The 13,951-nt window shown below is 40.1% G+C and overlaps 1 protein-coding gene across 1 annotated transcript in view; it reads right to left on the reverse strand.

The window, feature by feature from the left end:
- Positions 1 to 228: 228 nt before the first annotated feature.
- The window catches only part of Kcnmb4 (potassium calcium-activated channel subfamily M regulatory beta subunit 4), a 41,856-nt gene continuing 28,133 nt past the window's right edge, over positions 229 to 13,951 (reverse strand). The window contains exon 3 of the mRNA XM_048349794.1: positions 229 to 990. Within this exon, the coding sequence (XP_048205751.1) occupies positions 822 to 990 (169 nt within the window). The 3' untranslated portion in view covers positions 229 to 821. The remainder of the gene's footprint in view (positions 991 to 13,951) is intronic.

Below are 13,951 nucleotides of genomic sequence, written 5' to 3' on the forward strand. Positions count from 1 at the left end.
GAAATTTTTCTCCCAAGGCCCATAGTTGAAGTACTTGCCTAGCCTATTGGAGGCCCTGGGTTCAATTTCCACTACTGCAAACAAGTACATAAAACGAATGAATCCAAGCATCCTGTGTTCTCAGAGCTAGCACAGGTTGTCTTTAGAATCACCACCCTCTCAAGAAGAAATCTGGCTCCAAATAATAGATTGGCAGGCAGTGAAGGATAGTCTTTATAACCAGAGATTGAGTTTCTAGTGAAGAATTCCTTTCTCAATCAGGAGCCGAAGATACTCTTCACTTAGAGAAACTCAAGGTTATGCTGTAAGGTCAAGAGTTCTGCAGGAATCTTTACTATCAAGTAGATGTTTAATCTAGCAAAGTCTAATGATAACCAGAAGATCCCTCCCTCTCTCTCTCTCTCTCTTTTTTTTAAAATAACGGTGATATTCGAGGCATAAAAAAAGAAAATGGAAAAGAACACAGATCACTCTATTTTAATAATTTTAAGTAGCAGAAATCATAATGGTTTGTATACTACACTATACAAATAATATACTGTTAACGTTCAAAAAAAATCAACTTGTAGGATTTTCTGCAACAGTTATTCCGTATGGCTAATGTCTCGATCCTTTAGCCACGGCTATGGTCACATGGACCACAAGCAATGAGGTTCCAAATCTTCCGGTTGTGCCTGTGTCTGCTGCCACGGAGGGAGGAGCCTCCCGGAGACCTGGCATGGCCCCTTCCATCTCCTGAGCCAGGACCTACGGGCTCTGCAGGTGGGCATGTTCCCACGTGTGCGGCTTCTGTGCTTTGCTTCCCACCAGCCTACTCTCCTTTATGAGAACTTGCGCTTCTTCATGGCTTCTGCCTTGACTGCCAGGCTCTTGGCACAGATGGTCAGGACCACAATGAGAACACCCACTACAAATGTCACCACGGGCCAGAGGAAGCAGTGCAGGAGCACGATCTCGTCATGGGTGCGATGCAGGAGGACATCCTCTGGTCTGCAAGGCAGTGGGGAACAGGAAAGAAAGCCGTCACTCACCTTTGCAAGACATCAAAAGCTTTCCAGCTCAAAGGGAATAATTACCTTGGAAAGTGAAGGCTTCATTCTGAGTATAACTACTGCATTGTATGCTTTAAACCTATTTCAAAGAGCTGTGAGGTCCTGCATCAAGGAACTAGTGCAAATTTCACCTCATTGAGAATTGACATGTTGCAAAATGTCAAAAGTATAGCAGCCACTTATGTTCTGTTTCCCCCCAATCTGGGTTGCTTAACAGTGCCCTTTCTTAGATTGCTTCTAATAGCCACCTGGCTTATATAGCAAAGGGATGGGATTTAAGAAGTACTAATGGGTGGGTACATTCTCCAACAAAACTAAAGTAGATGTCTGTGCTTCAGTGGGAACCAAATGATCTTAATTTTTAAAGAAGTCCCTTAAAGGCACTGTTTGAATTAGCCAGCATGACAGATGGAATAGTTATGTGAACTACATGCTTTTCATTAACAGGCAGGCTATCCTTCAGGATAGCCATCATTTGAACCACTAACCACTTTTCTGACACATGTTTCAAAGTCTCAGCAATCGACTTTTATCTTATCAATGGGGGCGCTACTGTCCAATTCCTAATTTGATTTTCCTGATAGGAAATGAAGACAAGAAATGCTTCATAACTCATGGTCTCTCATGCTGCAGTAGAGAGAGAAGTTCTGGGAATTCAGTTTTCTACAAGAGGTTTCCATTTTACAAAATACTTCCATTTCATTCAGAGGAAAGTTTGTTCTGTTATACTAGCATAGCTCAATTTTCTCCAGGAAAAAATGAAAATGAAAATAATGCACAACAATTAGTCCAATTCTCCTCTAGCACATCCAGGGTTTGGGGACATAAGGGTGGTGTTTTTATCAGGGAAGCAGAGCCATAACTCTCACAATTCTTCCTATTTCACAGAAGACTGATAAAGGCTGCTGGTATTTTTCTTTACCCTGTAGTGAAGCTACCACCACGTAGCATGAACAGAAACAGCAGTAAAGACTAACTTTGATGCTACTTAACACCTTTGCACATTTTTCCTTTAAAGATGCATTATTGAAATTTTGTACATAAAGTCAGATTTTCCAATTGACATTTTCTTTTACAAAATTTCAATTAAATTTTAGATTAAACGTATGCAATTTAACATTTTGGCTTGTGGAAACCATGCCAGTTTCTAGACTTATAGTAACAAGTTGTCTTCAAGACTTAGGCTCCCATTAATTTAAGTGGACATATCCATGTATATACCCCTTTTGTTGTTGTTGTTTTCTGAGGTGCTGGGCATAGTACATGGCCTTGTCCATGCTAGGCAAGAACTCTCCTGTGAGGCACATTCCAATACGCAACATACATATTCCATTCTCCAGTAAGGCCAGGAAGACAGGGTTTATGGTTTTGTCACTACTTATAATTCAACATATAATTGTTGCTAAGTAACTGCTTGCCACTGGTGAAAGAGCCTGCCATTGTTGTAGTTTTATTATTTAATTTTTAAAAGAATTCTAGGGCCTGGGAATATGGCCTCATAGTAGAGTGCTTGTCTCATATACAAGAAGCCCTGGGTTTGATTCCTCAGCACCACATATATAGAAAAAGCCAGAAGTGGCGCTGTGGCTCAAGTGGTAAAGTGCTAGCCTTGAGCAAAAAGAAGAGGGACAGTGCTCAGGTCCTGAGTTTAAGCCCCAGCACTGGCCAAAAAAAGAAAGGAAGGAAGGAAGGAAGGAAGGAAGGAAGGAAGGAAGGAAGGAAGGAAGGAAGGAAGGAAGGAAGGAAGGAAGGAAGGAAGGAAGGAAGGAAGGAAGGATGGATTCTATGCTCAATGTTTGAAAAACTAGAGACCAAGGTTCAAAAATACAGGCTAGGGCCTTGGTGCTAGAGTGCTTTCCCTGGGTTTGATTTCCAGCAGAGAGAGGTGGGAAGGGGTGGGGGGTTATTGATTGATTGAGAAGGTAGAGAGAGAATAAAAGATAGCTCTATTTTAGAGACTGAAATGAGCATCCTTAGCACTGTTACGATTCTTTTTCCAACTATAGGTGTCCAGAGCTCTCATACACCTTTACTTCACTATATCAGAGACGGTAAAGGCTGTTTCATAGAAAGCTAGATTGACCCCTCCTCCCTACCTTCTTCCGACTCCCTCCTCCTTCTCTCCTCCCTTTCCCTTTGCCTCTGTTTCTCTCATTCTAATTCTTAAGAATAACCTATTGCCACAAAGGTGGGTTATATATTCTTCATCATAAGGGTTAAGGCATATAACAATGTTAAACTGTACACCTAAACATTATTTAAATGCTAAAAACAAAGAATAAAAACAAAACATAAGCAGAGGAAGGAGTTGGTCACTACTGGTGGCTCACGCCTGTAATCCTAGCTACTCAGGAGGCTGATATCTGAGGATGAAGGTTCAAAGCCAGACCAGGTAGAAAGTCTCCATGAGACTCTTATCTACAATGAATCACTAAAAAATCAGAAGTGGTGCTCTGGCTCGAGTGGTAGAGTGTTAGCTTTGAGCACAAAGAGGCTTAGGGACAGTGCCCAGGACCTGAGTTCAAGCCCCCATAACTGATGAAAGAAAGGAAAGGAAGAAAGAAAGAATGAAAGAGAACGAATGAACAAAAAGGAAGCAAGCAAGGAAGGAAGGAAGGAAGGAAGGAAGGAAGGAAGGAAGGAAGGAAGGAAAAGGGGAGGGAACTTGGGTTTTGACACTAGTTTACCAAATGCATTGAAGTGATGAAGATAATTAATCTGTGGCTATGCTAGCTTTCAACAATAAAGTATTGCTAATACTCTTCCATAGCATTCAATGTAAAACTTTTCTGAAGCTGGCCCCTGTTGTAAAGTTATATAGTTGTATTTATCCAACTTGCTTTGAACTTGTTTTGCTCTGAATTGTATTGATCACACCTGTTAAACCTCCCCCCCCCACACACACCCAGTTTCATCCTGTTTGGCTACCTGGTTGTTAGGTAACTTCCAGTGAAGATCAAGATGCCCTGACCTGTTGTGACTGACACCTGTTGGAAGTAACAAGCCCCTGTAGTTGATACCTCTTGGAAGTAATAAGCCCCTATTGCTAAGCTAAAGGGAAAATTCCTGTAGTTTGGGGGTATATAAGCAGCCTTCGAAGATGGCCCGGGGCTGAATCTTGAGATCCCCATCTTGAGTGCAGGCAGCCCTGGAGTGCCAGCCAGTATTTTCTGGCTCAATGAAATCTTTTTTTAATCTGAGTGTCTCATTGCCTGTCAATCCATGGACCCCACAATGGCATAAATAATTTCTATAAGTAATGTATTTTAAAATAAATTTTATAGTACAATGCTTCATTGTAAATGCTTTTTCTTATTCTTTCTCCAGTTATTACTGAAGTTGAATTTTCTCCTTCCTTCCTCCTCCCTTCCTCCTCCCTTCCTTTTTTCCTTCTTTTCTTTCTTTCTGTGCATGTACCAGGACTTGAACTCAGGGCCCCATATTCATCAATTGGCTTTTTTTTTTTTTTAGTGCTTTACTGCTTGAGCCAAACCTCCAATCCAACACTTTTGCTGGCTAACTGGAGATACAGTCTCAAGAATTTTTCTTCCTGGACTGGCTTCAAACTGTGGTTCTTTTTTTTTTTGGCCAGTCCTGGGCCTTGGACTCAGGGCCTGAGCACCATCCCTGGCTTCTTCCCACTCAAGGCTAGCACTCTGCCACCTGAGCCACAGCGCCCCTTCTGGCCGTTTTCCATATATGTGGCGCTGGGGAATTGAACGGAGAGCTTCATGTGTAGGAGGCAAGCACTCTTGCCACTAGGCCATATTCCCAGCCCCCAAACTGTGGTTCTTAGATCTCAGCCTCCTGAGTAGCTATGATTACAGACATAAGTGATAGGTCCCAGCAGATGTGGGACTCTTTACCATAATATTACACGATTGGGCCCAAAAAATAGCCTAGATGAAGGCAGTTGGAAACATTACACATACTTTCTAAAACACAGTTTGAAAAATGAAGAAAGAGGGGCTGGGAATGTGGCCTAGTGGTAGAGTGCTTGCTTCACATACATGAAGTCCCAGGTTCAATTCCTCATTATCACATAACCAGAAAAAGCTAGAAAGTGGTGCTATGGCTCAAGAGGTAGAGTGCTAGCCTTGAGCAAAAAGAAGCCACGGACAGTGCTCAGGCCCTGAGTCCAAGCCTTGGGACTGGCAAAAAAAAAGGTGGGGGAATGAAGAAAGAAAGTAAACAAAAGCGAATGGGGGGAGGAGGAGGAGGAGGTGTATACAATAATTAGAAAGTGCTAAATGATACTTCTTGGAAGTCTATTTCCTTGCCCTTGGGTAGCAATTGCTTTGAATATTTGAAATACAAATTAGCATTTTTTTATTTTGTGTGAGCCATATTGAATGTATAGTTATTTCAAAGGCCTTTCTGAGGTCGAAAAAGTTAAATGAAAGCATAGGTGTTTCCTTAAATCTAACTCAAGTTTATTTTCATCTTATAATGCTCTACATTGTCCCCAACCCCACAGACTACTTCAATAGGCAAATTACACAATGCTTAAATTCACCACTCTATTGTATGATTTATTGAGATGAACTCTGAATTTCTTCTTGTGTCCTAACTTTGGCTTATTCCAATTGGGCTTGTAGTGCCTTAACTGAACGTCCTCCTCTGCCTTCTTTGTTCTCATTTTATCAGACAGGCAGCTTTCAGATTGCTTTACTAAAAACAATTTAGCTCAGAAGTCAGGGTTCAATAATTGCATAGAGGGGTCTGAAGAAGAACATTTAAGAATGCAGATGAAAAGGGGGAAAAAAGGATAAATACTCCATACCTGAGAATTAAAAAAAAAAAAAACTATCAAATGGTTTCTTTTAGAGCATGCAGAATTCCAGCAGAAAGCACTGACCTTGGAAGAGGAAGGTACAGATACTATTTAAAAAAAAAAAAAAGAAGTAACCTTAGAAAGACTTGCCAGAGGAAAAAAAGAAGTAACCTTAGAAAGACTTGCCAGAGGGCTGGCCCTGTGCTGAGTTCAACTTTGAAGGACTATTGTGATCATAATAGTCAGGGGCTTTGCTTGTTGTTTTCTGAAAGTCAACATTTATTGAGTGTTTTGTTGATCCTTGGAACTGTCCCATGATTGAAATTTTTTTTTAATTTCATTTTCCCAAGTGAAGAAATTGAGGCAAAGGAAAATTAATTAATTCCCCTGAAATTACACCATGACAAATGGATTTAAATGGACATCTACAAGATTTTTTTTTGTTGTTTTTTGTATTTTGCTAGTCCTGGGCCTTGGACTCAGGGCCTGAGCACTGTCCCTGGCTTCTTTTTGCTCAAGGCCAGCAATCTGCTACTTGAGCCGTAGCACCACTTCTGGCTGTCTTCTGTATATATGGTGCTGGGGAATTGAACCCAGGGCTTCATGTATATGAGGCAAGCACTCTACCACTAGGCCATATTCCCAGTCCTCATCTACAAGATTTTTAAATCTATATACTTTACCTTTAAGCCAGATTTTCTCAAATTGGGTTTACCTATGGCACTTATTACTAAACTACCGTTTTCTAGGTTTCATCAGTAGATTGACTATTAGAATCTGAGATTGTTGGGTCCACAAATTAGCATTTTTGAAAAACTCGGAATTTTCAGTAAACTAAGTTTAAAAAAACAACAACAAAACATTGCATAAAGTTCTAATGGTAGCCAGGCACCAGTGGTTCATGCCTGTAATCCTAGCTATTTGGGAAGCTGAGATCTGAGGAGTGTGGTTCAAAGCCAGCCTGGGCAGGAAAGTCCGTGAGACTCTTATTTCCAATTGACCACCAGAAAACTGCAAGTGGCACTGTGGCTCAAAGTGATAGAACACTAGCCTTGGCCTTAAGAGCGCAGGGACAGTGCCCAAGTCCAGAGTTCAAGCCCGATGACCAAAAACAAAAAAGGTTTTAATGGTTCAAAATAATGTAGTATAAACCATAAAGCCACTTAGTTGGCTATTAGGCTAATTCTAATGGACATGTACGTCCAGTTAACTTTCACGGTATCCACATGGTCTTATGCAAAATGCACACTGACTAAGTAAACCCAGGATAAGATGGAGATCTGAGAGGGAGAGAGTTACGAGTATGGGAAAGGGGTTGATGGCTATAAAGTAGAAATGTAGACAATGATGCTAAATTTTATTAGGCAAATGAAAGAAAAAAAATGAGAAAATAAGAGATTTGCTGAATGTGTTTGGTGTATATCACCCTAAATATATTCACTTTGACTATGTCTTACCATATAGAAGTCCTTTAATTCTGTTGGCTAACAGGGGGAGAAAATAATCATTCTTTTTAAAGTGGGATGGGGAATTTCTTAAATGTATTTAGTTCATATAAAAATTTTAATTTCATTATAATATCATGATGAAAACTGCATTAACCAAGAGTCAGGATGACCCACTTCCAAGTATTCCAAGTATTTTCTCCATGAGATACTTTAAGAAGCAGACATCTTTCTAGTCTTATTTATCACTTCTCTGAACAGAGAGACATTATCTTTTCATTTAGGCTGCCCATCTCAGCAAGATGATGTGGTGCTCTTATGCCAACCACACTCCTGTTGCCTTGTCTTTTTTTCCCCTCACACTTTTATAAGTTGTCTTAGTAAATTCTCTCAATCCTTTTCCTCCTATCTTTCCTCCTCTCCCCTTCCCTTTCTTCCCTCCTCTCCCCTTCCCTTTCTTCCCCTGTCCTCTGCTTTCTGTCTCTAATGTGCTGGGGATTTGCTAATCACACACTCTACTACTGAGCTACACCCCTGCCCTGGTCCTTTAAGTCATTAGGTGGAGCTCATTAACCCCCTTTTTACAACAGATACACATATCTACCAAGCCTCTATATGTGTGTTTTTAAGCTATGGAAACTATTGGTTTGTCAAGCATCATCCCTATATCCATGATAAATAATGTACTACATCATCAAGGAATTTGAACTCATGAATTTTGATGAAACCTTACTTAAAAGTCTAAAAACACTTCATCATCATTTCAACCAAAACAATTCTGCAAGGATAACTTCAGGCCCATATGCCAGGCCTCTGGCACAGTAGCACAGCCTACACACACCAAGTCTGTGCCGCTAGCATCTCCCATGCTTTTGAACAGGGACTATCTAGGCTTGTTTTAAGTCTTGTTTGCTAGTTATCATGGGACTTTTGAAAAAAAAATGTGAAATAGATAGTAAGAACAATATATCCAAATACAATAAAATTCTAAGGAGCAAGAACTCCTTAGTAATTAGGCAAGGAGAAAACAAAACAAAACACCTCAAGCTAAGAAAAGCTACCAACTTAACCTTAAGAGAAGTTAATCTCTGAGCCTCCTGACACCTAAGGCGGAAGACATGTGAGCTACCCAACTGCCTTGATACAAGCCAAGGAAATATAACAATCTATCAGAACAAACTTGTTGCTAGGGTTAAACTGGAAATAAATTATTTTGTGTGTACTTCTATATAAAATAATCTCCACAATGCATTTAAAATGCCATGAGTAGCAATTTTACAAAGCTGTCTCATGATAAAAATCACTTGAGCAATTCTTTTTTTTTTTCTTTTTCAAGAATATTGACTCTAAGGCTTCAGCTCAGATCTGTTGGGTCTGACTCAGGTCCAGCAGTTTTCCAGGCAATGCTTACAGTTCCTTGCATCTGGGAACAAATAGCTTAAACAATGCTTTTAAAATAACAAATGCATCAGTCTGGCTTTTGACAACAGCTGAAGAGCAAATGTTCCAGACTGAAACCCCAGTGCAGTGCAATCACTCTATGTTCTCTGTCAGGTTAGATTATTGACACAGAGGTGACAAAATGAAATTTTATGACGAAAACCAAAGACCTTGGGGTGTGTTTATTCCCAGGTTAACTCGATCTTCTTGGAGCTGAGTTTTAGACAGCCTCTGAAACTTTTCTATAAAAGTCTCAAATGTATAAATATTTAAATGAAATGCTGTTGGTGAAAGAGGGGACCGTGTCATATATTTCCAGACAGAAATGATAACTAGTCTATAAAAGTCTGATGTAGTCAGCCTTCCATCAAAATAAAGTGAAGTGAAACCCTGAGGTCATTAATTTATGAAGAGAAAAAAACGTTATTTTGGCTCAGCCTGGAAGGTTCCAGTTCATGAGTAATTGGCCCAACATGACTTGAGCCTGTGGTAAGCCAGCAGCACATCGTGGCAGGAGTGTGTGGCAAAGTACAAAAACAAAAGTAAACTAAACAAAACAAAAACCTCTCCTTGTGGCCAGGAAGCAAAAGAGGAAGAAAAACCCCTTTCAAGGGCATGCCCACAATGGTCTAAGGACCTCCCACTAGGTTCCACCTTTCAGAAGTACCACACCTTACAGTAATGCCACCATCATGGGGACCATGCAAATCCACTTAATACTGCATTACTGCCTGTATTACTTACCATTGCTGCTGTAACAAACCTAGCAGCTTAAACCAACATAAACTTATTTCCCCTGTGACCCTAGAAGTCAGAGGTCGGAAATCTGGGCTAAGGTGAAGGTATAGTGAGTGAGGCCATTTTCCTTCTGGATGTTCTCTGGGAGCATCTCTGTGAGAATATGTCTTTCACTTTTCCAGTTTCTAGAAGCTACTAGAGTGTCTTGGCTTAAGGGTTCCCTTCCTGCCCTCACTCCATCTTGCTTTGGTCAATGTAATCCCTATGACTTTGATCTCATCTCCCTTCTTACATGAACTGTCATTATATTTAGGGCCCATCCAAATAACCCAAGACTTCCCCATGCTAAAAATCTTCCTTAAATCATGTCTTCTAAGTTCCTTTTACCTTATAGGGAATCACCAGGTGACAAGAGGAGATAACTTACATCCATGGCTATTAGAAGGGAGACATCTGTGGAGACCACGTCATTCTAAACTCTCTTCCTCTGTTATAGTCAGTTCCTCACAAACACATGTTTTCTGTCCCTTGCTGAAATTAGTCAAGGGATATGATTAAATCATCAAGAGAAATGCCTAAAAAATATCTAAGGAATAATAATAATTTTTTCTATTACTTCAATCTCTGGTATAAAATATATTTACATTTTTAACGGAATTTGCCTTAAAAAATAACACAGGAAATTTATATCCAAATCAGAGCTGCCCAAAGATGGTCACAATTATAATTCCTTCATCCACACATTTGTCTACAGATTGTTTTTGCCTAGCTAGAGCTCTACTATCTACTCCCCTATCACTGCTTCTAACTTCACTGTTAATGGAACTCTATAATTTCAACACAGTCCTCTCTAAATGTGTCTCCCTTTTTGCCACTAGTGTTATTTTTTTGGAATAAAATCTTGATTTTTTCAGAAGATGACTAGAACTCACCACCAAGCCTGGCTATTGGTTGAGAAGGGCTTGCACGTAAGTCCTAGACTAGCCTTGGATCACAGTCCTCTTGCTCTCAGACTCCTAAGTAGCTAGGATTACAAGTGTGAGCTAGTGGCAACCAGATTCTTTTTAAATAATATTGAGTTATAAAACTGAGGTAGAATTTCCACCTAGGAAAATCTCAGATTTAAAAAGTGTGCTATTTTGATACAGTGGATCTCTGATCTTTACACTTCTATTCCCCAAAACCACAAATTCTCTATCCAATCCATTCTATTCTTTAATAACCCACATCCTCCATAAAATGGTTTTTTAATCAATATTTTATTAGAAGATAACATGTGGGATCAGCTAAAAATGGAGTGGTTTAAGAGTGAGCCATTATGTTTCCAAGGAAAGTCTCTTAGAACTTGTTTTCCCATATTACTGATGCCACAGAAAACAGGGGTGTTGATTTAGGATTCTGGTGCTCAAAATACTTATTTTTAACTCCTTATTCCTATAGAGGAGTCCATTTTTTTGTGCATGTGTGTGTCAGTGTGCACACGCGCATGCAGGTGTTCGCATGCACATGTGTACGTGTTAATACTGGGGCTTTAATTCAAGGCCTTTAAGCTTTTTCTACTTGAGGCTGGTGCCCTACCATTGGAACTCCACCTCTACTTCTGGCTTTTTTGGTGGTTAAGTGAAGATAAAGAATCTTACAGAGTTTCCTGCCTAGGCTAGCTTTGAACCATCTGTCTTCAGATCTCAGCCTCCTGAGTGGCTAGAATTATAGACATAAGCAGAGGAATTCATTCTTAAACCCCCAAAGTTGCATGATGTGACACTGCAGATCTGAGAATTCAAGGTTGTGAAAGAGACTCCCAAAACAAGCCAGGGGCTGGATAGGGCTGTAACAACAGCAGGTGTTAAACCCAGACACCTCATATGCCCCTCACTGGCTAAGAAAAAAGAAAAGCACCCTTACTTACTTTGTAAAGTCAAACACAAAAATGGAAAAAGAAGCTTCCCTATTTAAAAACAAAACAAAAAAAAAGTAGCCAGCACTGAAATGATCAGTCAATGAGCAAGTTCATACGTGTCTTCCTTTCCAAAAGGTCAAAAATAAGAGAGGGTCTCTTCTGAAGTGAAACAAGGTGATACCCAATGGTCTAGAAGTAGATCTTATAGATCCATCTCACACCACCCTCTTAAGAGCCAGGTGTTGGAACCTGCTTGTTGCAGGTGGAGGAAGGCAGAGGCTTGCCAGCACAATGACCGCACACATGGCAAAGATGCTTTTTGAAAGATCACTTTCACAGTCTCGTTCTGTGTCACTTCCCTGAGCTGAATCATGTTCTCAGCCTTCGCTCCAGGCAAAGAGGACACAGAAAACGAGCAGGCAATATAATCACAGATCGCACACTTGCAACGTGGGTGTGAGAAACCGTTTCCAGGGAGAAAATGACAAACACATCGCTGCACCCAAAATATGCACATGAGCCGGGATTCCATTGGGTGCTTGGAAGGCTGGCAAGAGCTTCAGAATTTTGGTTCTCAAGGAAATGAGGTGGGTAAGGAATCCCCTCAAGTGTCACCATAGCTTCTTCCTGTCTGAACAAGTACTGGGCGTATTGTACTCAGTTGAAATATGGCATTTAGAAGGAGGTCAAGAAACCTTTTCCTCCCCATGCTTATGGTATAAAATTAAGAAGGCAAGGGCTTCTAAAATAGTTAAGCTTAAGGGAGGATTGAGCAATAGAGGCTCAAAGCATTAGCCACGGCTCAAATGCCCTCATGAACTTGCAAGATCTAAGAGGGTTTTCCTGAGAGGGTCTTCCACAGAGCAGGATTTGATTCCAAGGTCTCCAGTGCTGAGCACAAAAATGCCCTGCTAAGTTCAAAATGTGCTCTTGGTAAATGTGACTGGGATAGGACCATTTGGGGTTTCAAAGAAGGGAGTCAGAAATCCATGTCAGTTAAACCAATTGTGAGTTGGGGGGATGGGATCTTAGGCTTTAACGGAATTCTTTTTCAAAGGCTACACATATTTGTTTGAAATTTCAAATGCCATGGGTGTATTTGCATCAACAGTCATGGGTATTTGCTTGTGTTTTTGCAGATTGTGCCAACTAGTTTCAGATCATTTCCAAGAGCAAGTGGTCGTATTTATAGTTCTTTTTGCCATTCTTGGTTTTTTTTTTTTTCCTCTTGCCTGGTTTTAAAAATCCATCTCTAGCCCAACTAACCCCAGCAGTTCCTGTTCCATCGACTCACCTGCCCCATCCCTGTGTGTGCAGGTGATTTTGCCCTGGTCCAGGAGACTCCCAAGGCTGGACCTCTTGTACTGTCACCACTCAGAACTACTATGTTCAGAAATGCTGTCAGCATCCAAAAGCAAAGTAACCCAAGCAGGTGGACAGGATAGACATTCTATTTTTCCCCCAAACATCTGAAAATGATCCAGTAACATACTACAGAGAATCATTCCATAATTTACTCTCAGTAAATCACCATTAACATCTGGTTAAGTATCATTTCCTGTAATTAGATCCTCAAGGAGAAAAAAATCAGTCAGTTGCCAGTTTCTTTCATATACCATAAACATCAGTGCTGTACCCTTCTTGTGACAAAAAAAGATTTGAGCTATGTATCCAAGGTGAAGACAAAGGCAACGGAGTGTTATTTTACTTGTGATAGAAGTTCCAAGGAGGTCTACTTCCTGTAATACTGTTATTCTAGAAGATTCATAGTTGTTAGAAGTGTATTTCTTTACAATGTATTGTGCACCAAACAGTTTTTTTAATTTAAATAATTAACAACTACTGCAAGTAGAAAGATAGAAATAGACTAGTGTTTCTAGCAAGGCTAGCAATGAATCATTCATTCAGCCTAACCCCTAAATTATATAGCCAAGCGTACATGAATAATAGCTTTACATTCAGTTTTGTCATAGTCTGTTACACAATTGTATCTCTTGGTTAAAATGCATTAAAGAGACCTTGAAATACTTCTGCATAGTAAATCTTGCTAAATTAATTTTGAGGCTCTTTTCTTAACATGATTAACTGCTTATAAATGTGGCTGGAGAACAAAAGTACTACAGGGAAAAATGCATAACAAAGCGGTGACAGGACTGAATAACAGAACTTTAAAACCTGAGTAATGAAGACCCTATCAATCAACTTTACTTTCTCTCAGATGTCCAGCAGCTTCACTGTATCCTAGAGGTATCTGATGTTCAACATTCAAGAAAAACATCTGAAAATAACCATCAGATTAGTGGCCTGAACCTGAGAAGAAAGACTATGAAATTGCTAAAAATTACAGGGAAGGTACTGCTGAAGAAATACGTTTCCTTTTACCCTCAGACTAGCATTTATATTCTTGATGGAAGCTACTGGTTCATCTGGAGCCCAGCAGTGACAGTGGTATGAGGCAGTGATATGAGATGACCCCACACAAATACATCCAGGAAATAAACTTTCCTTCTTATAAACTGCTGAGGTTTCCAGGTTGTTCCACAACAATTAGATCTCAGCTGATAGTCATGCTATGGTAAGGTCTGGAGATTCTTGCAATTTA

This window comes from Perognathus longimembris, chromosome 1 (genome assembly GCF_023159225.1).
Source record: "Perognathus longimembris pacificus isolate PPM17 chromosome 1, ASM2315922v1, whole genome shotgun sequence".
Taxonomy (NCBI): domain Eukaryota; kingdom Metazoa; phylum Chordata; class Mammalia; order Rodentia; family Heteromyidae; genus Perognathus; species Perognathus longimembris.